At 38.1% G+C, this 23,241-nt stretch overlaps 2 protein-coding genes and 1 long non-coding RNA gene across 3 annotated transcripts; all 3 read right to left on the reverse strand.

Annotated features, from left to right (window-relative positions):
* Positions 1-5,680: 5,680 nt before the first annotated feature.
* LOC145482441 (uncharacterized) lies at positions 5,681-6,041 on the reverse strand (the record flags this gene model as incomplete). The annotated part of the gene is made up of 1 exon (XM_081461060.1): positions 5,681-6,041. A coding segment is annotated over one exon (255 nt), but the record flags the coding sequence as incomplete, so codon positions are not given.
* A 1,926-nt stretch (positions 6,042-7,967) lies between these two features.
* On the reverse strand, positions 7,968-17,124 carry LOC145481724 (uncharacterized). The gene is made up of 3 exons (XM_081460250.1): positions 16,913-17,124; positions 15,656-15,769; positions 7,968-14,192 (listed from the first exon to the last, which is right to left on the reverse strand). The coding sequence occupies exons 1-3, from the start codon at positions 16,992-16,994 to the stop codon at positions 9,736-9,738; spliced, it is 4,653 nt and encodes a 1,550-aa protein (XP_081316376.1). The 5' UTR covers positions 16,995-17,124; the 3' UTR covers positions 7,968-9,735.
* A 158-nt stretch (positions 17,125-17,282) lies between these two features.
* On the reverse strand, positions 17,283-22,796 carry LOC145482929 (uncharacterized). Its single transcript, XR_014048844.1, has 3 exons — positions 21,153-22,796; positions 20,412-20,475; positions 17,283-19,150 (listed from the first exon to the last, which is right to left on the reverse strand). It is a non-coding gene; the product is annotated as an uncharacterized LOC145482929 (long non-coding RNA).
* Between the last annotated feature and the right edge of the window lie 445 nt (positions 22,797-23,241).

Here is a 23,241-nt window from a genome sequence, read left to right on the forward strand (position 1 = left end):
GTATTTAATCAATATCAAGGAGCAAGGTGTACGTTTCATGATAAAAGCTCCAACATGTTCCAAGCGCTCGGTGTTCTTGAGGCCACAGATTATCTTTTACTTTTACGAGAGTTAGCTCTGCTCTCTTTTTCAGCGATAATTTTTTAATCTGCAATAGAAATCGGTCTATATTCACTGCTCAGAAAGGTGATCGTTGCATTCCAACTAAATGAAGAATAAAAATCGTTAGGTCCCAGTACTCGTTTCCGAGAAGAAAAAAAAGAAAAAAATGATTTGTCTCGGAAGACAAGACATGTGAAAAAAAAAAAAAAAAAAAAAAAAAATTTTAATTATGAGAAATTACCTTAATAGCAACGAGATGAATGGCATTTTTTTTTTTTCATGGCTGCTTATGAACCTTGATCATCATTGTCAAGGGAACGTATTGCTTCATTGCTCTTCTTGCATTTACTGCCTTGACCGGGGCACGATTATTAAGGGTAAAACTAAAAAATGTCGTCTAAGCGTAAACAATATGACATTACTATGACAAACATGACTAGCGCGGTACGCCGAGCGCCTAAGCAATATACCCTTAAGGTATATGAGATGTAAACGCGTTTTAAAACACAAATACCCTGTTAACACAAATTCAACGAAGACCAACTCCTAGGGAATTTTGTTCTATTTAGCGGTGGTTTAACAAGCTCTTACACATATACTGTTGAGTTAGAATATTTAGCCTGCAATACATACTTGACAAGTATATGTAGCATCATTACATATATTGCACAATATACACTTGCCATTTTTTTTTTATAAAACTGACAAGTTAATAAACACCTAACTTGATTTGATTTGAAATGCATTTTTGGGATAACGTGGCCCTCTTCCCACTAAACACAGCAACTGCATGTTTGCTAAGGCGTGATCGGCTTTTTGCACAATTTGAATATCCTGGCACCACGCAGTAACTGCTTTTTGGACAGTAAAAGGTTGTGTATTCGTCGAAATGGCCTCTTTGCTCTCAATTTTTAATTTTATGTTTAACAATGATTTATTTAATCTCTATTTTCCATTTCTTTGTCATGATTACCGAAATAATAAACAGTTCATGGCAAAGTTTTAGAGATCAAGGTTGGCAAAACAACTGCTTCAGTACATGATGAACTAATTTCAGTTTTGGGGAAATAGGCGTTTCAATTCAATTTACAATGAGGCCATCTTTGAGTTCGTCGCCAAACTCAAAGATGTAATAAGAATACCTTTGCGATACAGTTCTGAAGAACCTTTAAAAAGGTCTTGACAATAGACTGCAAGTCTAAAGCGGCTTTTACGTGACAAACTAAAGTTAGCAAACTCGTGTTGCTGTGGGTGAACGGCACAAAAACAATTGTCAAACACGTTGACAAACTGTTGGCGACAAAAAGAACTTGCCTCTATTCTCGCCAACTTTTCCACCAACTTTTTCATGTTGGTAAACTCGTATCTGACGTGTGAACGACTGGCAAACATGAGTTGATAACTGTGAATCAACCAAAACTCGCGCTCTATTCACGTGATTTATTTGCGTGACACTTCACGAAATGGGGGACGCAAATCAAGATGAACGTGAGGCCACTTTTTAATTTATTGAAGTACTCCACAATTGTCCGGCCGTGTTGGACGTTTTATCTGTAGCCCACAAAGGTACTGAAAACAAACAGAGAAAATGGTGGAGCTAGCGGACAAACTGGGTTCGTGCAAATCTTTCTATTTCTATTTCTTTTTTTTTTTTTTCTTCTCTTCTCTTCTTCTGTTTAACTTTTCGACGTGAGTGCCGCTGCACTAAGTCGCCAAGCATGTTACAAATTACCGTGTGTTGTCCCGGATTTGGCGCGAGTTTGGCGTGAGCAGGAACTAGTTTGCCAACGTTTTGAAGTTTGCCAACACGAGTTTGCCTACCTAAGTTTGCCATGCTAAGGCCGCTCAAGACGTTTGCAGAAAGTCTATATATAATTCGACAGATGCCGGATAGCTACAATCCCCCCCACCGCGAGACTTTGTTGTAGGTTCTCTCGATCTAGAATTCGTGTCTACGCCTGCAATTCTCCCTTAGCCTTATAAAGTATCAAGTGAAACACTTTTTTTCCCAGCTGTTCAAATTAATCGGCGATAAAGGACGTAAGGAACGTTGAATAAAGACGTCTAGAATAGTCTAGTAAAGTGCCGCTGGTGTAATTTCTATAAGTATATCTGGTATAATCTCTGCAATATCTAACATTGCATGCATAAAAGTTGTTTATCAGCTCAACAAAACTGTAAACACTGTTAAACTCTTAAACTGTTAAACTCTTAACTGTTCAACTGTTAACACTGTAGGCATCGTCCAGATAAACATTTAGAAAACAAAAAAAGAAAAATTCCCTATCAATTTTCTAGGATTTCACATGCTTGAACAATATAGTACATTACAGTATTTGAAAAGCGAGCTAATGATATACAGCTCTTCTTCAGCTAACGACCAGAGGTTTTACAAAATCTCTAGTACGTTATTAAATCATGACGAGTCGTTCAGTTCCTTTATACTATGGAAGAATGCAAGCACTTCGCCTTCACACATTCTGGGTGCCTACTTGGATACATTGATTGCTTTTAAGAACGATATCTAATCAGGGATCAGCTAAGTGCAAATTCATGGCCATCATGATAATATCAATGAAATAAAGAAGACACTGTGAAAACGATTATCAACAGGTAGAAAAAGTATATCGACTGCTTTACAAATTCAATCAATGGACATCAAAGACACAGAAAAAAACAAATTATTTAAATTCGAATCAAAACGCAGTGAGACTGGATCAGCCCGAATGTATGGTTTATGTTGCCGAAACAATGTGGATATCCTATTTACCTTTACATTTCAAAAGGAGTCTAAAAAATGAAAACGGAATTAGCATTTTTTTTTTAAAGATAGATTCTCACGTATACATTGTAAAGCACAGTTTGCTAACAAGACTAAAATATTACGCTTCCTTTTTTTGCTAAAAGAAAAAAAGTGAAAGGCATACAATTTGAAAAAGGAATACACAGTCGCTTCGTAGAACGAAATATCAGTTCTCTTCAGTTTTTCTCCTGTCTTCACTGGTTGTTTATGAGTTTGTAGGTCAGGACTCTTTGAACGAGGAATACCACTGCATCACTGCTTTCTATAGATGGAACCTTTTATGAAAGAGTAAATATATATCGAAAAACAAGAATTCCACTTACATCTTCCACCGGCGATGTCCTGTTGTAGAACTTAATATATCTAATGGCGCCTTCAGGGATTAAACGTCTCGTAATGATTTAAACATACTCAGTCATTTTCCTTGGTGTTTCGTGGAGTGCCACACAGTTTGTATAATCTCTCTTTCTCTTTTCCTGGAATATATACATTTCTCATTTCTTTTCGAATTTCTTTGTCGAATACGAAATGTTGAAGGCAGGCACTGACGGATTAACAAAGAACGACCAACTTAATCGAACAAGTTAACTTGAAGATGCCAAAGCGAACTTAAGATGTTTAATTCTAACCAACAAGAGAAAAATACGATCGTGAATCTGTTGACATGAATTAGATGATGAAATAAAACTTCGTGGAATTGGATACTGAAGCAATCTCTATTGATATGAATAAATTTATGAGAGAGTGGGATTTTTTTTTTTATCTCATTCAGACAATATCCCTTTGTCAGTTCAGTTCTCTTAATAGGATCACAATTGTCTATCACTGCTGAAATTCAAAAATATTTAAAACTAAAGGTTTCAATGAAATTGCAGCTCATCAGCTGCCCTAATCAACTTATGTTATAAGTATTAAATACCTGAACAGTCGATGTTCCTGCATGGTGACATGTAGCTCAGTAAGTTCGGCAGCAAATCTCCGAACCACCTCAAGAAATTAACGGGGTCTATTAAGAACAGGGTCAAAAGCAACCAATTCTGAAAGACACGTGTTTCAAGGGACCAAGGCACTATCTGATGTTTATTCCCCCCCCCCCCCCTTCCCCCCTATGCTGGGGATGTTGGAGTATCTAAAATTAAAACGGCATTTCTTACGCTTGAGACATGCTTATGATTCAGAATTGTTTAACTTTGCAGTATGCAATGTATGTGTCTCACATCTATAACGACTCTCAAAGACCCGTCTGTTTATAGAGTTTCATTGGATGAAAATCAATTTACTGCATACCAAGCATGGTAGAAAATCACAACACTCGCAAAGTTACCAAGTGAAAGCTTGCTTTCGTTTGTTCCAACCAAAAAATGGTGTTAACGCCGATAAACCAATGCAAAGTAGTTTGATATCACTCAAATAATAAACAAGGTCTTAGGATAGCCTGCGTGACAGGCGCTCAAATGCAGGCTATGCTTACAATAAAATTGATCAGCTCATTTGGGTTCAGTTTGTATAATGATATTATTTCAATTTGACAATATCTGATGATCGTGTCAAAGCGTGGGACTTAAAATCTAGCAAAATGCAGATTTTTTCTTGGTCGAAATGATTCCTTGGCATTCTGCGCAAACCTCTCATGAGCCTTAAGATCGTCATGAATGATTTCTTTGCTCTTAACCTAGTTGGACTGTAATATGGCTGTAATATTTCATTTAGGTTAGACAGGACTAGGTCGGTCGATGGGATAATGGTCTCAAACGATCGCTATTCAATTATCCAAATAGTTCACGTTTTATCTCGATATCTACCCGATCCATTGTGGCATTGATGGGAAATCAGTTACGATCACCCTCACTTTGACAGGTTCACTCTCTGTGATGGTTTAATGGAAGTCACACGTAAAAATTCCAGTTGGGACCGCCGAAGAAGTAATGGGTGAGGGATAAATATGAAAGAAATTTATTGCAAGACAATGAAAATTTTACGCTGCTTCTCGGTTAAGTTTAACTAGCTATGCTTGCCAGGGTATTCCAACCCATTGGAACATTCTGGGAACCCTGTGGGATCTATATCCATCCTATTTTGTTTTGGCCGGGACTCGACTGCACTGGAGGATAGTGTCTCATACTTTACTTTACCCACTCAACCAACCTTATCCTAGCCACTGTTAGATGCGGCGTTTTGCCCTCAGCTTTTCTGGGTAAAGCTTTCTTCATTTGTTTGTAATTGTCATTGAATTGAAATTATTATTAAAGCGGCCATTTGGTCAGCCACATAGCCAAAGCTAGTCCAAAAACAAATTAGAGAGCTTGTTGATTACTTGCAAACACCCTTCTCAGCAAACTAAGCAAGCTAAATAGTAAGTAAGTAAAGACTTCATTTAAATAGAAAATGCTATCCTCCAAAGTGAGTATTATAAGAAATGTCAAGTATAAAAATGACATCAACTCGGGAAAATCCGAGTTCCAGATGTGATGTGAATCTACGACTCTCGACCCATCTGGAACTCGGATCTTTTCCGAGTTGATGTCATTTCTACATTTAATAGAAAATACTATACAATAAAAATACAACATATAACTATATGAAGCAGCAATCTAAACTTGTTATTAGTATATTTGTATTATTATCATTATCATTATCATTATCATTGTCATTGTCATTGTCATTGTCATTGTCATTGTCATTGTCATTGTCATTGTCATTGTCATTGTCATTGTCATTGTCATTGTCATTGTCATTGTCATTGTCATTGTCATTGTCATTGTCATTGTCATTGTCATTGTCATTGTCATTGTCATTGTCATTGTCATTGTCATTGTCATTGTCATTGTCATTGTCATTGTCATTGTCATTGCCATTGTCATTGTCACGGTCACCGTCACCGTCAACGTACCGTCACCGCCACCGTCACCGTCACCGTCACTGTCACCGTCTCCGTCACTGTCACGGTCACCGTCACCGTCACCGTCACCGTCACCGTTCCGTCACCGTCACCGTCGCCGTCACCGTCACTGTCTCTGTCACTGTCACTGTCACTGTCACTGTCACTGTCGCTGTCGCTGTCACTGTCACTGTCACTGTCACTGTCACTGTCACTGTCACTGTCGTTGTCGTTGTCATTGTCATTGTCAGTGTCATTTCAAACAAGATTAAACGTCTTTCCCATTTGAGCTTGATTGACTTAGTTGCGTGGTACCAGTTCCTTGGTAGCAGATATAAGAAAAATGTTGCTGCCTATTGAATCTAATAAAACCATGCAGTTGCTATGGGCTTGAAAGCTTTTTGAAACTCATTTCAGTTTCAAAGAATCATCAGTCTAGAAGAATCCGTAATCAAAAACACAGATACGATGCTGTCTAAAGTAGCAACAATAGCTTTATTTCCCAAAATACAATATCGGGAAAACTATAGTTATATCTAAGTAATAGAACACTCTTTCTATAGGTTTACTGGCCCAATAAACCTCGCGGGATGTTGGGAAAGGACGAGAAAAGCTTGTAAATCACTCACCTAACGGCTCGTGATTTACAAGATTTTCGAATGTTCTTCCAGCATTCCAAGTGGTTTATTGCGCCGATAAACCCATAGAAAGAGTGGTCTATTGCTTTTATGAAATAACTGTGGAAAAAGCCTGTCAATGCATGAGAACAAACTTTATTGTACTTTCCTGATCAAGTTGCTTGTTCTGATCAAATTCATGAGATGACGCGACAAACTAAACACAGCGACTGAAAGAGTAAAAGAACAGACTCAGTCCCGGACGCAAAATCTGCGGAGCAAAGCGACGAAAGCATTTCACGTTAAGAAAGTTTTAAGAAAGGAAAGGAAAAGGATACCGGTGAAAGGCAAAAAATATATTAATTAACTCAAAAGTCTGACGGGGAATTGCAGGGATTGGTAGGATTGTTAACCTTGTACGTTGAAATCAAATGTCGGTTTGTTACAATTAGGAAAATTTTAGAATATTTCGGGCCTATTCTATTTCAGAGTCATAGACATTTAATTAAATCAAATCAAGTGGAGAGCTTATATAATCTGATTGGCTGAGCTATCGTCCTCCATCAGACATAACTGCGTGCAGTGGCTGGGGGTCATTCTTTGTAACGGCGACTTTTTCTTTATATTTACAAATGTTACTCGATAATTCAATTCCCAAGAACACTAAAGAAAGAAAATTAACCGTTATTCCACTTGAGAGGAAATGCCCACTAACACAACGCTAGTCATGGCACATGATGAAAAATCCATTTTTTTTTTCTTTCTTTCTTTCTTTCTTTTTTTTTTTTTCATATCTCGGCTAGAGCTCGAGGTGACTTATTCAAAGTCGTGGTTAGCTCATCTTCTGTAATCACTAAGCATTTCGCTTGATATTTGAATGTAATATTCTACAGAAGGTGAGTTAAACATGACTTTAAGCCATAGTTTAAGTCCAGATACAAGAAGGAAATCAAATGCAAGAAGACATTTTCACTTTCCTTTTGATTATCTGGTCAGTGGCCTATTTTTTCGTTTCTAACAGGTTAGTGTTTGGATTATCACGATTTTGTGAGCGTTAGTATTCAGGGCTGATCAAAAGCCCGAAAATGATTTTTATACCAGGTTTTACAATGACATATCCTCTTTCGACATGTCGGAATTTTAGGTTGTTCGGTGTTTTACCGGGTAGCGAATTTGCCGCTTGAAAAATTTGCATAATTAAGAATTCTGAGGAAACAAATTTCAGTGATTTTAAGCGGCTCGTCGTCAACAATAAATTTACTGGCTCAGACTGGAGTCTTATTGTGATGCAGATTGAACAGAGCGAAGTTTTTGATAAGATATGAGTCACTAAATGTTGCGCTTTTTTTTTCACCAAACCTGGGGTCGTAACTAATTTGCGATTTTTTAGTGGGTTTAAAACACTATTTCAAGAAAAAAATCCCCGACCAGGTTTCTAGGCGAAGAATTTTGATTTTTCATCATGTATCACATATTTTCGATTGGTCTCGGTCTTAGTGGACATTCCCTCTTAAAACCTCAAATTTTTCAATGAACTGATAAGCGCTTTTAAAACACCTGCAAGATTTAAAAAAAAAAAACTCAAGAAGACGGTCTAAGAGCGTTTTCTCGGGCCTCCTAACATCTTTGTACCGCAATATCAAGTTGCACTTCACAAGTAAGCTTATTGAACACAGTAAAAACAAACGAGAAAATCAGGATATTTTAACAGAAGAGTTACGTTAAGATATAATTACTATTTAAGTTGCTTCCTTGAGCATCCTCTTTGCCCAGTTGCTTGTTGTTTGCTTCATCTTCGAGGTTCTGTTTACGACCATTCTTGATTTTATTTACATCTAGGGTGTTTGTCTCAGCATCATAGTTTGTTTTTAAGTCAGTAATCATAGGCTTTTGTCAGTGTTGTCGTAGTTTAAATTCGTATATTGCTCATTTGTTATCCCGTTAGAACGAGCCTGAACTTTGCTTATTTGGCAGGCTTCAAGCAACATAATTCGTACCCGAAAACGATCAACATCTTTATATGTGAGATGAACGCGGGTGTGATTCTTTCCAAAACTTTATTTACAAACACAGCATACTACGACTTAAGGTGTTCACGGAGAGCTGGCAGACGATAAAGCAAGCTATCGCTTTTCACGCTCTACGCTAAGAACACCTGGGACCATGAGCCCTCATTTTGGCGACCAAGACAAAACGGCCCTCTTTTTATGACTCGGATTTTCCTACAGAAGCCCGAGTAGTCAGTGAGTAATTTTGCTAAGCCATGAAGAAATACTGCTTAAAACAAAATATGCAAACAAACAATTAGAAATCGATGTTTGCAAAAAAGAAAAAAAAAGGCAAAAATTGGGTAGGATTCTATTAGTACGCATTAAAAAAAAAAAAAAGAAAAAAAAAAGATATTCGCACTCGAGTTCTGTGGAGTAAAAGTCCCAGTAGTTGATTCGGCCTTCAGCCTTCGATTAGATAAACAAGCTATTATAAGTCCGTGACACTAACAAACTCTAGCCTCAATCTGTAAATAACCTGCATAAATTGGTAGCTCAAGTTTCATACGGATAAGGCACTTTGTTCACGTGATTCATGCCAGCCCCTTCACTTATATCCAACAATTTCTCAGGCCAAATTCTTGCATATTGAGATTTCAAAAATAGGGAAGTTTGTAGGTGCAATTAAATCGACATAAATTTTCTTCGCCTTTGTTCCGAGGCCATTTTTTTACGGAGGATAAACGCTGGCTACGACAGTCTTAGAATCACTGGACTGAATTTCACTCGGTGCAAAATCAAATTGGAGACCTTTCACTGCACGCCAAGTGATCAAGTTTCACTTACGTGACAAATAGTGCACTCAATTTGTTCTTGACTCGTGCGTTGAATCAATGAAGTAGATTTGAGTGGACTAGAAACGCGTATTACCTGATGTTCCCCAACATAAATTATGGAGACATCTACTTCAAAGAGAACCCTCTTTAATTTCGACAGGTATTTAATATAAATAGTAGAATAAATATAACGAATTTGCATTTCACAAATTCTAAGTTAAGTAAAGCGTCGTGTGGAAAACACGGTAAGCATAAGGGACAAACGATAACTCACTATTCACATCTATTTACAAACATGGCAAATCTAAAGTGATTATTGTCGTTTTGTAAAGGCTTTTCAAAGCTATGTTTAATTAGATACACTTTCTTCGATTACAAAGACAGATACTTGAGTTTCATACGACTTTTCATCTCTTTCGCTAGTTGTTCCTTTGAATTTTGTTCTATAAACTACAAGTGTCGATGGCAGAAAAGTGTATCGCGCATCGCGGTGATAATTATTTTAGCAGATTCATAATAAAAAGATTATAAGGCACGTAACTAAACTTAACACTCTGGAAAGAATGCTTCCATCAGCAACAGAAAAACTGGAGGATACAAGTCCCTGCGCCCTGGCTTCCTTAACCAAGTCGTCTATCTTGTCATCATCAGTAACATGATCGTCGCCTCTATTTCTTAACACATCTGTGATCATCTCTTTAATAGTTCTCAGGTCATTTTCAGCGTATCCATCGTCATTCGATTCATCGATCTCATTATCGTCCTCCTTATCTGTCTCACCAACTTCGGAATCATCACTGTCGTCGGCTTTGTCCTCTCCATCAGCATCATCAGCATCAGCATCAGCATCATCATCATCATCATCATCATCATCGCTTTCTTCGCCACTGTCATTACCATCTTCATCATCTTCATCATCATCAACGTCTTCGCTATCTTCGCCACTATCATCTCCATCGTCATCGTCGCTGTCTTCGCCACTGTCATCTTCATCGTCATCGTCACTGTCTACAGCACCGTCATCTTCGTCGTCATCGGCGTCGTCTTCGTTACTATCATCTTCATCGTCATCATCACTATCTACGGCACTGTCGTCGCCATCACCGTCATCGCTATCTTCGCCGCTATCATCTCCTACGTCATTGTCGGCATCTTCACCACTGTCGTCCCCATCGTCATCTTTATCGTCATCACCGTCATCTTCAACACTATCATCTTCATCTTCACCATCTTCGTCTTCGCCACTATCGTCTCCATCGTCATCATCGTTGTCTTCGCCACTGTCAACTTCATCGTCATCACTGTCGTCTTCGTCACTCTCATCTTCATCAATATCATCGTCGACCTCGCCAATGTCATCTTCGTCTTCGCCTTCATCATCGTTGTCCTCGCTGCTGTCATCTCCGTCGTCATCGTCGTCGTCACCACTGTCTTCTCCATCGTCATCATCTTCATCTTCGCCACTGTCATCTCCGTCGTCGTCATCATCATCATCATCTTCGCCACTGTCGTCGCCTTCGTCATCATCATCATCATCATCATCATCTTCGCCATTGTCGTCGTCATCGTCGTCTTCGCCACTGTCATCATCAACGACGTCATCGTCGTCTTCACCACTGTCATCTTCATCGTCATCATCGTTTTCGCCGCTATCATCTCCATCGTCAACATCGTCATCTTCGTTTTCTCCACTGTCATTATCATCATCATCATCGTCATCGTCATCGTCATCTTCACCACTTTCATCATCGACGTCTTCCCCACCGTCATCACCATCTTCACCATCTTCATCTTCCCCACTGTCATCTCCATCGCCATCATTATCATCATCATCTTCTCCACTGTCTTCGTCATCGTCATCATCGTCGTCTTCACCACTGTCATCATCAGCATCAACATCATCATCGTCTTCACTACTATCATCTTCACCGTCATCATTGCTTTCTTCTCCACTGTCATCTTCACCGCCATCATCGTCCTCTCCATCGTCATCATTGTCATTCTCACCACTGTCATCTTCGTTGTCATCATCATCATCTTCCCCACTTTCGTCTTCATCGTCATCAACGCCATCTTCTCCGCTGTCATCTACATCCTCATCGTCATTATTGTCGCCACCGTCATCTCCATCGTCATCATCGTCATCTTCACTACTGTCACCTTCAACGTCATCATCCTCATCTTCGCCACTGTCGTCTTCATCGTCATCACTTGCATCTTCCCTGTTGTCATCTTCATCGTCATCATCGTCATCTTCGACACTATCCTCTTCATCGTCAACATCGCCATCTTCACCACTGTCATCTTCATCGTCATCATCGTCATCTTCGACACCATCCTCTTCATCGTCTACATCGCCATCTTCACCACTGTCATCTTCATCGTCATCATCGTCATCCTCACCACTGTCACCTTCATCACCATCGTCGTCGTCTTCGGCACTTTCATCTCCATCTTCATCATCGTTATCATCATCTTCGCCGTTTTCGTCTTTATCGTCATCATCGTCATCATCATCACCCTCGCCACTGTCTTCATCATCATCATCGTCATCTTCGCCACTGTCATCGTCATCATCGTCATCTTCACTACTGTCACCTTCAACGTCATCATCCTCATCTTCGCCACTGTCGTCTTCATCGTCATCACTTGCATCTTCCCTGTTGTCATCTTCATCGTCATCATCGTCATCTTCGACACTATCCTCTTCATCGTCAACATCGCCATCTTCACCACTGTGATCTTCATCGTCATCATCGTCATCTTCGACACCATCCTCTTCATCGTCTACATCGCCATCTTCACCACTGTCATCTTCATCGTCATCATCGTCATCCTCACCACTGTCACCTTCATCACCATCGTCGTCGTCTTCGGCACTTTCATCTCCATCTTCATCATCGTTATCATCATCTTCGCCGTTTTCGTCTTTATCGTCATCATCGTCATCATCATCACCCTCGCCACTGTCTTCATCATCATCATCGTCATCTTCGCCACTGTCATCGTCATCATCGTCATCTTCACCACTGTCTCCTTCATCGCCATCATCGTCATCTTCGCCACTGTCATCTTCATTGTCATCATCATCATCTTCACCACTGTCATCTTCATCGTCACTATCATCATCTTCACCACTGTCACCTTCATTGCCATCGTCGTCGTCTTCGCCACGGTCGTCTTCATCGTCATCACTTGCATCTTCCCCGTTGTTATCTTCATCGTCATCATCGTCATCTTCGACACCATCCTCTTCATCATCAACATCGCCATCTTCACCACTGTCATCTTCATCGTCATCATCGTCATCTTCGACACCATCCTCTTCATCGTCTACATCGCCATCTTCACCACTGTCATCTTCATCGTCATCATCGTCATCCTCACCACTGTCACCTTCATCACCATCGTCGTCGTCTTCGGCACTTTCATCTCCATCTTCATCATCGTTATCATCATCTTCGCCGTTTTCGTCTTTATCGTCATCATCGTCATCATCATCACCCTCGCCACTGTCTTCATCGTCATCATCGTCATCATCGTCATCATCGTCATCTTCGCCACTGTCATCGTCATCATCGTCATCTTCACCACTGTCTCCTTCATTGCCATCGTCGTCGTCTTCGGCACTTTCGTCTCCATCGTCATCACCGTCATCATCATCCTCGCCACTTTCAGCTTCATCGTCATCATCATCACCTTCGCCACTGTCATCTTCATCGCCATCATCGTCATCTTCGCCACTGTCATCTTCATCGTCATCATCGTCATCTTTGTTACTGTCATCATCATCGTTATCATCAGCCTCATCGTCGTCACTGTCATTTCCATCCTCATCATCGTCATCTTCGCCACTATCATCTTCATCGTTATCATTATCATCGTCATCATCGTCATCTTCACCACTGTCTCCTTCATCGCCATCATCGTCATCTTCGCCACTGTCATCTTCATTGTCATCATCATCATCTTCGCCACTGTCATCTTCATCGTCACTATCATCATCTTCACCACTGTCACCTTCATTGCCATCGTCGTCGTCTTCGGCACTTTCGTCTCCATCGTCATCACCGTCATCATCATCCTCGCCACTTTCAGCTTCATCGTCATCATCATCACCTTCGCCACTGTCATCTTCATCGCCATCATCGTCATCTTCGCCACTGTCATCTTCATCGTCATCATCGTCATCTTTGTTACTGTCATCATCATCGTTATCATCAGCCTCATCGTCGTCACTGTCATTTCCATCCTCATCATCGTCATCTTCGCCACTATCATCTTCATCGTTATCATTATCATCATCATCATCATTATCTTCACCACTGTCACCTCCATCGTCATCTTCGTCGTCTTCGCCACTATCATCTTCATTTTCATCATCGTCTTCTCCACCGCTATCATCTTCGTCGTCGTCCTCATCGTCGTCGTCATCATTGTCGTCGTCACCACTATCATTTTCATCGTCATCACCGTCCTCGCCACTGTCTTCGCTATCGTCATCATCATCATCATCATTATCTTCGCCACTGTCGTCTTCATCATCATCGTCGTTGTCTTCTTCACTGTCATTATCATCGTCATTATCATCGTCCTCGCCACTGTCATCCCCATCGTCATCATCGCCATCTACGCCACTGTCATCTTCATCGTCATCATCTTCTTCGCCGCTGTCATCTTCATCGTCATTATCATCGTCCTCGCCACTGTCATCACCATCGTCATCATCGTCATCTACGCCACTGTCATCTTCATTGTCATCATCTTCTTCGCCACTGTCGTCTTCATCGTCTCCTTCATCGCCTTCATCCTCTTTGTCGCTATCTTCGTCAATGTCATCTCCATCATCTTCATCATCCCTGTCTTCCTCACTGTCTTCTACATTGTCTTCATCATTGTCTTCGCTAGTGTCATCTCCGTCGTCATCATCACTGTCTTCTTTGTCGCTGTCTTCGTTACTTTCTAGATCTAAATAAAACATATTTTTCAAATTGTTTAACAATAATTACTTTTGAAGACCAGTTACTTATTTTTAATTGACTTTGCTTGATATCCCATTTCAAGAGTATGTGACGTGTTAAAATTTTGGAAAACGGTCGTTTTCGTATTCGGGTTAGATACTTAATTGTTGTTTATTTTTTGCCTATTAGGTATGCATTAACTTATTTTTATATTTTGTCATTTTTGAAGGAACTTTTTAAATCAACGGAGTGGAAGTAAAGCAATAGAGAGCTTGATGTTCTTCTCCAAGGGCATGACGGGCAAAGCCAAGAAATTAACGTTAAAGGTTTTAGTAAAATCTCTCTAGTTTCTTTTTCGTCATTCGTGTTTCAACATGTGTAAAAACGATTCCTCTTTAATCATAAGTTAAAGGACTTTCTTATTTGATTGATTCTAACAGTATGTAAACAGGAAGTTTGGTCGTTGAAAACCTGGTCCTGATTCAAATCCAAGAGGAGATACTTATCAGGGCTAATGTGATGTTGCAAAAGTTCAAACAATTTATTTTTTCTTATATCTTAGGAAGAATGCACATTTTAGTTCGATTTAGTTGATTTAGCATGCAGCTCTGGAAAATACCCCTTGTTTGCCCTATTTTTGACAAAGGATTATTTGGGTTTAGAAAACAATATTAAACAAATTGCTTTCATTATGCTGATTATATCTAGTCGGAGCTCTTGAACCTTTGATCTAATTCACACTAATTATCGGAACAATTAACGAGCACTTTTCCTTCTTTTCACCGGAAAATATACTGTACTTCTGCCGAAGTCGATCGCGGGTTTTCACGAAACAGTTTCGAAAAAATCCCACATGGAGTTTCGTGTAATGTCCTAGATCTCGAGCATGTTATAAAGTAAATACAGAGCAGGTACGAATTGGTTCTCCAATTAAGGGATAATTATTCTAAGTGTTTTTTTTTTTTTTTTTTTTATCAAAATCCAGCTTTGAACTGACGAGTCAGAATGGGGGGAATTCGTTAATGTCCTATATAGCACTCGTGGTGGTCAACAGATATCTGATATTATACTGCTCTTCGCATTTAGGTGATATCACTAATCTCAAAGACGAAATTGCTTTGAGCTAACTTCTTTCAACTTTCAGTAAATCAAAATTCCCAAGGAGAATGGTCCATTTTTATACATTTTGTAATGAAAAGTGTAATCGTAATAAAAAGTGCAATCGTTAAGGAGGTGGCACGCTCAATACTGACAGCAATAACAAATATTTAACTCTGCAAAATAAAATTAACTCTATCTTCTACACCGATATTTGTCGTCGATCTAAAATGAATCGATTCCATTCGATCACGGTTAACATCCAGAAGGGTATAAGTCACGGAGATGAATTTTCTGAAATGATTTTCCTCAGGCTTTATCCCTTTAGATATCTAGCCATCATATTACAAGGAAATGAAATGTTTGTCTTACCTCCGTCATCAGAGTCATCATCTGCATCAACTTCATCGCTGACAGTATTAATGCTAACCTCTTCACTACGCACTTCAGTTGTTTCAGTGTCATCTCCATCGGGTTTAATCCCCTCTAAAAAACGACAAATATTAAGACGTTAATTTTTATTTCATTTTTAAGTGGTTTCATTACTGTTCGGAGCGTTTTTATCAGCAAATGTATCCCAGTGACATCCCTTTGGCGAAAAAAGAAGAGCATGAGCCTGCTTTATTTTGTTTATTGAAGACTTATGGACCTTACATCAAAGTATAGTAAGATTAAAGCACCTGCTATAGTTATTTAGAAAAAAAGTCCTAAGAAAATACGAGCGCTGATTTGTTAAAAGTCGCGTTTCTATAACTCGATAGAAACACAGAACTAGAACGTGCTGTTGACGTAATGATGGCGCATGCAAAGAGAATTTACATTTTGATAATCAAAGTTGTTTTCCTTTTTGTCGTCGCGGTGTTTTCTAAAAGAAATAGAAAACATGTTCTCCCTGTGAAAGTTTGGGATAACTCGAAAAAGCTGTTGAAACACTCGCCTGCAAATTGTGTTCTCGCAGTATTTCTCGTTCTCCCAAACTTCCACTCGTGTTTCTATAACTCGATAGAAAAATGGTACATGTTTTCTATTTCTTAAGTAGGAAAAAAAAAAGCACTAGTGCTGAAGCATGTCCGACAGTTAGACAACATTATGCATGGCGCTATAAATTAGGGCTCGAACGAGGAAAAAGCAATTAAAGCAATAACCCATCTTTGAATCGAATATGAAAAGCGTTATAGGAACACGTGGTTGATCATCAGAGTTATATCCAAGACTTAAGAAGTTGTAAAAATAAAGCCTGAAAAAAATAAAATAAAATAAAAGAAAATAAAAGAAAAAGAAATAAAAAATCTGGCGTTTTTATAAAACTGAGCAGTTCCGCAGCTGAGCATTTCACGGGCCGTTTGAAGCTCTTAGTCCTAAGGAACTTAAGGACAGCAAAAAATGGGAACCGAATACATCTTTTTCCAGCGAGGTTAAAATCGCTAAAGGAACACCGTTTTTATCATTGCAGCAATTGCGTCCCCTAGAAGGCCGTAGCGTTCTTGAAGTACGAGAAAAAAAAAAAAACAAAAAAAACAACAAGTAACTTAAATGCTATTTTAGAATTAGAATATATAAAAAGAAAGACACTCAACAATGCGCTAAAAAATTGAAGATGAATAATTAAAAGAAAAATCAAATTCTTACCGTCTGGTCGTGGTAAAGGAAGATCCCAAACTGGCTGCAAAAGAGTTACGAAACACAGCAGAAATATAATTCTGGTAATCATTTTTTGTCTCGTGGATCCTGCTTCCGCAGAGTCTTCGTCGTACTAATGCATTCGTTCTCTACTTCACAATTTATATTTCGGACTCACACATGTCAAAAAACCATTGATATTGTCATGCAACCTCGGGACTCAACCAAGTTCACTGAGCTATTTGATATTATCATCTCTCGTTTCTTAAATTTAGAATCACTCGAATGCTCGATTCACGAGATAAATAACAACAAGAGAGCCATGCCATAAATTCCGCAGAGCATGCGCTCGTATATTTTGATGTTTTACCGTGAAACTCTTTCAATAAATGTGTCTGCTCAGGACGGTTAACCGAACTCGTGCCTCGGATTTGATAAATATGTTTACTCTTTTCACCAAACAGCTTTATTTGAAATTGTTATTCTCCAAAACATAATGGTTGCCTTTCACCGATATTGTTATGTTTCTTACAATCGGCCCGTTGCTACCGAAATAAAATGCTTGTGATTTGTTATTGTTTTCGCCTTGGAAAACATTCCGCTAACAAACCAATTGGGCAAGTAAGGAATTAAAAACCAGAAACATACGGTAAAATTCGGTATTTTACGAAAAAAAGTTGTTTAATGAAGAAGATCACGTAGACGGTGGATACGTGACATTATACGAGAAAGGAAAAAGCCATTGACACAGATAGCTACATCATAAGCGGATGTTGAAGAGCGCAAGCTATATTGTTAATACACAGTCATATTTTGTATCCATGGAGACCAACAAGGTTGAGAGTAAATAACTAAAGAGCCCATTTTTTTCATTATCTAGACGGAACTTAAATACGAATTAATACTTCGTTGTATGGGACTTGCAGTGCGTATCATCAGTTTTAATATCTTAAATATAGTTGTCAACAAAAGTCGTTAAGTCACTGCACGCCAATAACAATGAAATGTAACTTTTTCTTTCAAACAGGCCTAAATTGTGCAACCATTACAGCAAGTAAGCGTCCAACTCCAACGGAAAAGACCACTTTATTACAATTCCTCAAAATGACTTCGACATGATGAATTGACTCCAACTGTTTCCTCTCTAATTAACACGCAAAATTGAAAATGAAATCTCTGTTTTTGGAACGTTAAACTTTTCGTGGTAACGGCGATCATAAAGTTTGCACTTACTGAAAGAAGATGTGAAAACTTCGCCAGATCGATGGTCATTATGATAAAAATTGATTTTAATGACTTCCCATGTTATTTCCCTTGAGGCATTACTGTGTATTCAGCTGCATCATTTAATTTCGATGGCGGACTACTAGATTTCCACGAAGGGCCCGGGTCTCCTTTTTTTTTTCTTCCTTTACATTATGTATGAACTGAGAACACTGAGAACCGTGTGAAGCCGTTACAAAAACCTAACAAACTGTCAAACTTGTTTCTTTAATGCAGAGTTGGTATCTTTCTCCTCAGTATTTCAGTTGCTGAAAAAATAAACGTGTTTAGTACAGGCGCCACTGAGACGCGGTCCAATCACATCCTACGATGTTGCCTCAGAGAAACAGTATGGTTTGTTGTGATTATTGAACCTTGATCCTTTATCATGTGTGCAAAAAATTTGAAGCACGCAACGTTTTGAAGTCTTTACTTGTTCTGATTCTTTTACAATTCTTTTTTCTGCTTTGAATGTTTGTATACCTTTTGAAGTTGGCATCAGTATGAAGACCTAACTATAATGCTCCTCCCAGGGAGAGTTTTCACACACATATATATATATGTTTCTTTAATTATATCACGCGTGGTTTCTTTTTTACCAACCGCCACCAATTAAATACAGCTGCAAGGTAATCAACACATTAATTCGAAATTTTTCTTTCCTGGTGTTTTAATATTATTTTGATCGTAATAAACCAGCTTGATTCTCCTTCAAGTAGTTTTACAAATAATGATCGCAAAACCGAAGAGGTTCGAAAGTGGATTCAACGGAGCATTTACTGGCAGTAATATGGTAATAAATAGATGCACGTGAACGAAGCATGTTAGTGATTGGGGGAGAGGTTCTCATGCGTTTTCGCAGTGTTTCTGTTATAAATGTTTGCTTTTTGCCATTTTGTGGTTCTAAATGTCTTTATTGATGAGGCTGGCACCACCCATTAGTCCGGCGTTGGCTCTGATTTGGCTCGGAATCTTCAGTTCGGGCTGTGGGATAGGAAAAATATAACAACAATTGATTTTCGTAGTATATGCAAAATGCCATATTATATGATATATAAATAAAAATTCTTATTACCAGGCTTAATTATTTCCTCCTTTCTTTTATATGAGTAATGGACTTGACTTTATCTGGCGAGGAGAAAATAGCAAAGCTCTATATATTGCTTAAGTATATGGTCGTTAACTTTGGTAAACTTGTAAATAGGTTACGTGAGTAAAGAAATTACCTAAAAGTATTAGCTGAGAGCCGGCCAATTTATCGTTGATTCTTAATTTGCACTCATGATATTTCCCTATACAAATACATAACTGTTAAAACATGCACTGTCTCGTAGCTGCACAATATTTTCAATAGTTTGATCACACGTACCAAAAAAGAAATAGTTTGGTTTACTTCTGGTTTTTAAATTTTATCGATTTGGTAGTAATTTATTCACCAACAGTTTTTTACGACACCGAAGTTTTTAAAGCAAATATTTCAACAGAAAAATCACTTATGAACGGTAATTTCAGGGTGCTCGATGGTCAATTAATATCATCCTCTCACGATTCTTACCGTTGGATATTTTTTTTTTTCAAAAAGAAAAGAGATAATTTCAACAAAGCCTAGCTCAGACGCAAATACTTTATAGCTTGCAAAACTAAACTAATTCGATATTCGGGATTAAATGCAGTTAATGTGTAGTCACCTGGGATACGCCAGAAACATTCTGTAGTCATAAACTGAAAATTGTCAAGTACATTTGATGAGGTCCAAAATATTTGGCGCAGCTGCAGAGTCTTTTTGCTTCATCGGAGTTATCAGTATACCAGTTTTATGGAAATTAAAAAGGGGATATAAAAATAGTTTGTTCTCTTAAGTGATGATGAACGTTGTTATGGATGAAACAGTTTTGCTCTTCCATTTTGGAAAATAATTTGCTTACCAATTATGCTATGTGATACATAGCATAAGCTAATTTTTTTTATGTTTTCTTTGTATCACAAAATCTGCCGACTACCAGAGAGATAATATAATTAATCAACCACTTTTAAGATGGTTGAACGTTTGGGTAGAAATGTTATACAGGTATCTTATATTGCAAGGGTAAGTATTGATAAGGCGTGTGGAGGTAGCTGAATCATTCTTGCACGTGGCACGATTGATCCAATTTTCTTCAGTAATTCACAAAATAAATTACTGTCAGTGTAAAGTTCACATTTCTTTCATATTCTAAATAAAATAGAGTCACCAATAATACCGTACCAGAAATCCCGAAAAAGTGATCTGCAGTGCCAGTGCTGGTAAGTAGAAACACACTGTCATGGACCTAGATTTTGAAAAAAAGAGCTTTTAAACAACGGAAATGATCACTATGTGCCGTTTACAAATTTGATCGACATTACCAAAACTGAAAAAAAACAACAAAAAAAACCAAAAAAAAAAACCAATAAAAACGGCCAAAGCCAAGATATGGTTGGATCGTCATCATCCGGTGTCATCTTTTTTAGTTCAGAAATATAAGATATCAATAATGTTAAATGATCCTGGTGATGGAGATAAATTACAATATGGACAACCTTTTAAACGAGTGACACGTCTGTAAGCAGTTGAACTGCGAATAAAACTGTAATATTAAAACGAAAAGAAGCGAAAAACCTTTGTATTCTTGAGTTTCTTAATACCACGTTGTTTTCTGTCAGCAATCAGTTAAACTCAACTACTATACCAATCAAATGCAAATGTTGCTAATGTATATACGTATTCTATTCCATAAATCGAAGGGTTTTGTCACCATATTACAACAGACTTTTGAAAATTCGATACGTTCTTAGACCTTTCATAAAATGCAAGATTATACATGTGTGAAGTGTTTCCTGACTGATCGTGTTCTTAATATTTTTTTTGGCAAACTATCGACTACAATAAAGACTCGTCTTTGTCTATAAAGAAACACGCACAAACATGACAATTGTTGATAACGCTCTGCATTGATACGAAACTTACATTAACCACTTTCATCATTTTAGCACCTTCAAGCTCCTCCTGGAATCAATGATGTGCATGTGAACGTAAAAAGCTCTTATTGCCAAAAAGAGATGTTGTTCCATGTTTACTAAGAAACAATGCACGCTTGAGGTCTACAAAGGGTCCAAAAAGTGCATCAATGTATTAGAAAACATAACAACGCTATATTTGGTTGAGAATATAGCATTTTAAGCTAGAAAATTTACATCCGAGAAGGGACTATGATTGAGCCTGTAAAGGCATAAGGCACGCTAATAGCGGGTATACTGTACATGTAGCTATATATTCTTAACTCCTTTAGATTGTTTCTCGTGAACAAAAACCATGAGTGATACTAATATACAGCTAACTCAGCTCGAGTGACACTTAGGTTTTATGTTCAGAGCATGCGGTAAATGCAAGCTATATTCAGTGCGAATTCTAGAAGAACAAACACATACACGTAATGAGAAAAGAGTCGAAAAGATGATGTGGATAAAAATTCGTTACAATGCAAAATCATAGGTGTGTTAGATTATTTTTCTCATTCTAGGCTAGAACCTGTACTACTTTCGTTTTTACGAGATTAAATGGTGTGTGGCTTGCATGTTGTGAAAGTTGTCGTCGCCTTCCATCGTCTGGCTACCATCTCTTGTTATATTTATGGTTAGAAAAAATAAAATAGCATTTATGTCTAGAACAAGATAATCGTTAATGTTGCACTAGAGCTAATGCAATATTAACGATGATCTTGTTCTAGACATAAATGCTGTTTTCTTTTTCTAACCGTAAATATAACAAGAGAGAGTAGCCTGGAAAGTTTAAGTAGAAACTGAAACCTTGTAAAAATAATGCTCGCCGTTCACATAATTTTCTACCGGTTGTCAATAAAAGGACGAAAATGGCGGTTCACAAGTTCACATAAGAGCCGGCAAGCGAAGAATTCGGCTTTGATAAGCGAATCGAACCCTTTCGGGAAGCTTTCAGTAATAACAACAATATATCTTAGGATATTGTGTGCATATCACGAGGACCGAAAGTTGTGAGCGTGAAAAGAATATAAGAATATATGGAAATCCAGGTATAACAGAAACACTATCGAATTCTTCACAACTCCATTGAATGCGCTGCTGAATTTGTATTATGCCGTTGCAGATCATGCGTGATATTACTTGAACTCCACGCTTGTTATTTCAGTTATCTCTGCTAAGTCGCAACTATCCTTATTCTATCTAAAAAATGTATGTGCCGAATTGACTGTGACTGGAGTAACTTTTTAACTGTTAAATTATATAGTTTTTTTTAAAATTTAAAATTTAAAATTTGAAAAATTTGAAATTTTTGCGATCAGAATTAAATATTTCTAAAAGAGATCAACTTTTCCTATGAGATAAAGTTTTTCTCGAGTGATTAAGACCAGACACTTCTTACGAAAGCTTCTTCAAAGGTGGTTTCGAGGTTTACGGCCTAACGGTTTTTAACTGGGTCAGCTATTGTAAGAGAAAGACATCTTAACTATAAGTCATTTGATTCCCACCTGGTACGAGATGGCAAGATGGTGAAACAGAACGTTTCTAGAAACGTTGCAAACGATATGGCTCTTGCGACCAAGTCGGCTTTTTCTATGTTCTAGTTACAACTTTATTTTGGACTTCATCAAAATAATTTTTTTTACGTATCATTTAAGAGCATATGGAGTCTCCAAGGCTAGACGTAGCGTGTTGAAAAAAAAAAAAAAAAAAAAAAAAAAAAAAAATATATATATATATATATATATATTTACTGTATTTCTATATTCTAAGGCCTGACAGATGTTTATGAAGATTCTGAATTTCCAAATTTTTGGCGGCCATATTGCTGTTGCGGTCAATCAGCATATAGTATAGCTTCTTAGAATCGTTGCAACGTGGTTCCTGTTGCTGTTCAGGGAGGGAAACATGTTTGCCACATTTATTCATGTAAAACGGAATACCGCTAGTCGTGAACTATCCGAACAAGTTCCTTGAGAATACCTAGTAATCCATACATTCATCTGATGCACCCCGTCGATTAACAGTCAGTTCCTAACTAAATTTTGCAGTAATAAAGT

The sequence above is a fragment of the Orbicella franksi genome, chromosome 3 (genome assembly GCF_964199315.1).
Source record: "Orbicella franksi chromosome 3, jaOrbFran1.1, whole genome shotgun sequence".
NCBI classification, from domain to species: Eukaryota; Metazoa; Cnidaria; class Anthozoa; order Scleractinia; family Merulinidae; genus Orbicella; species Orbicella franksi.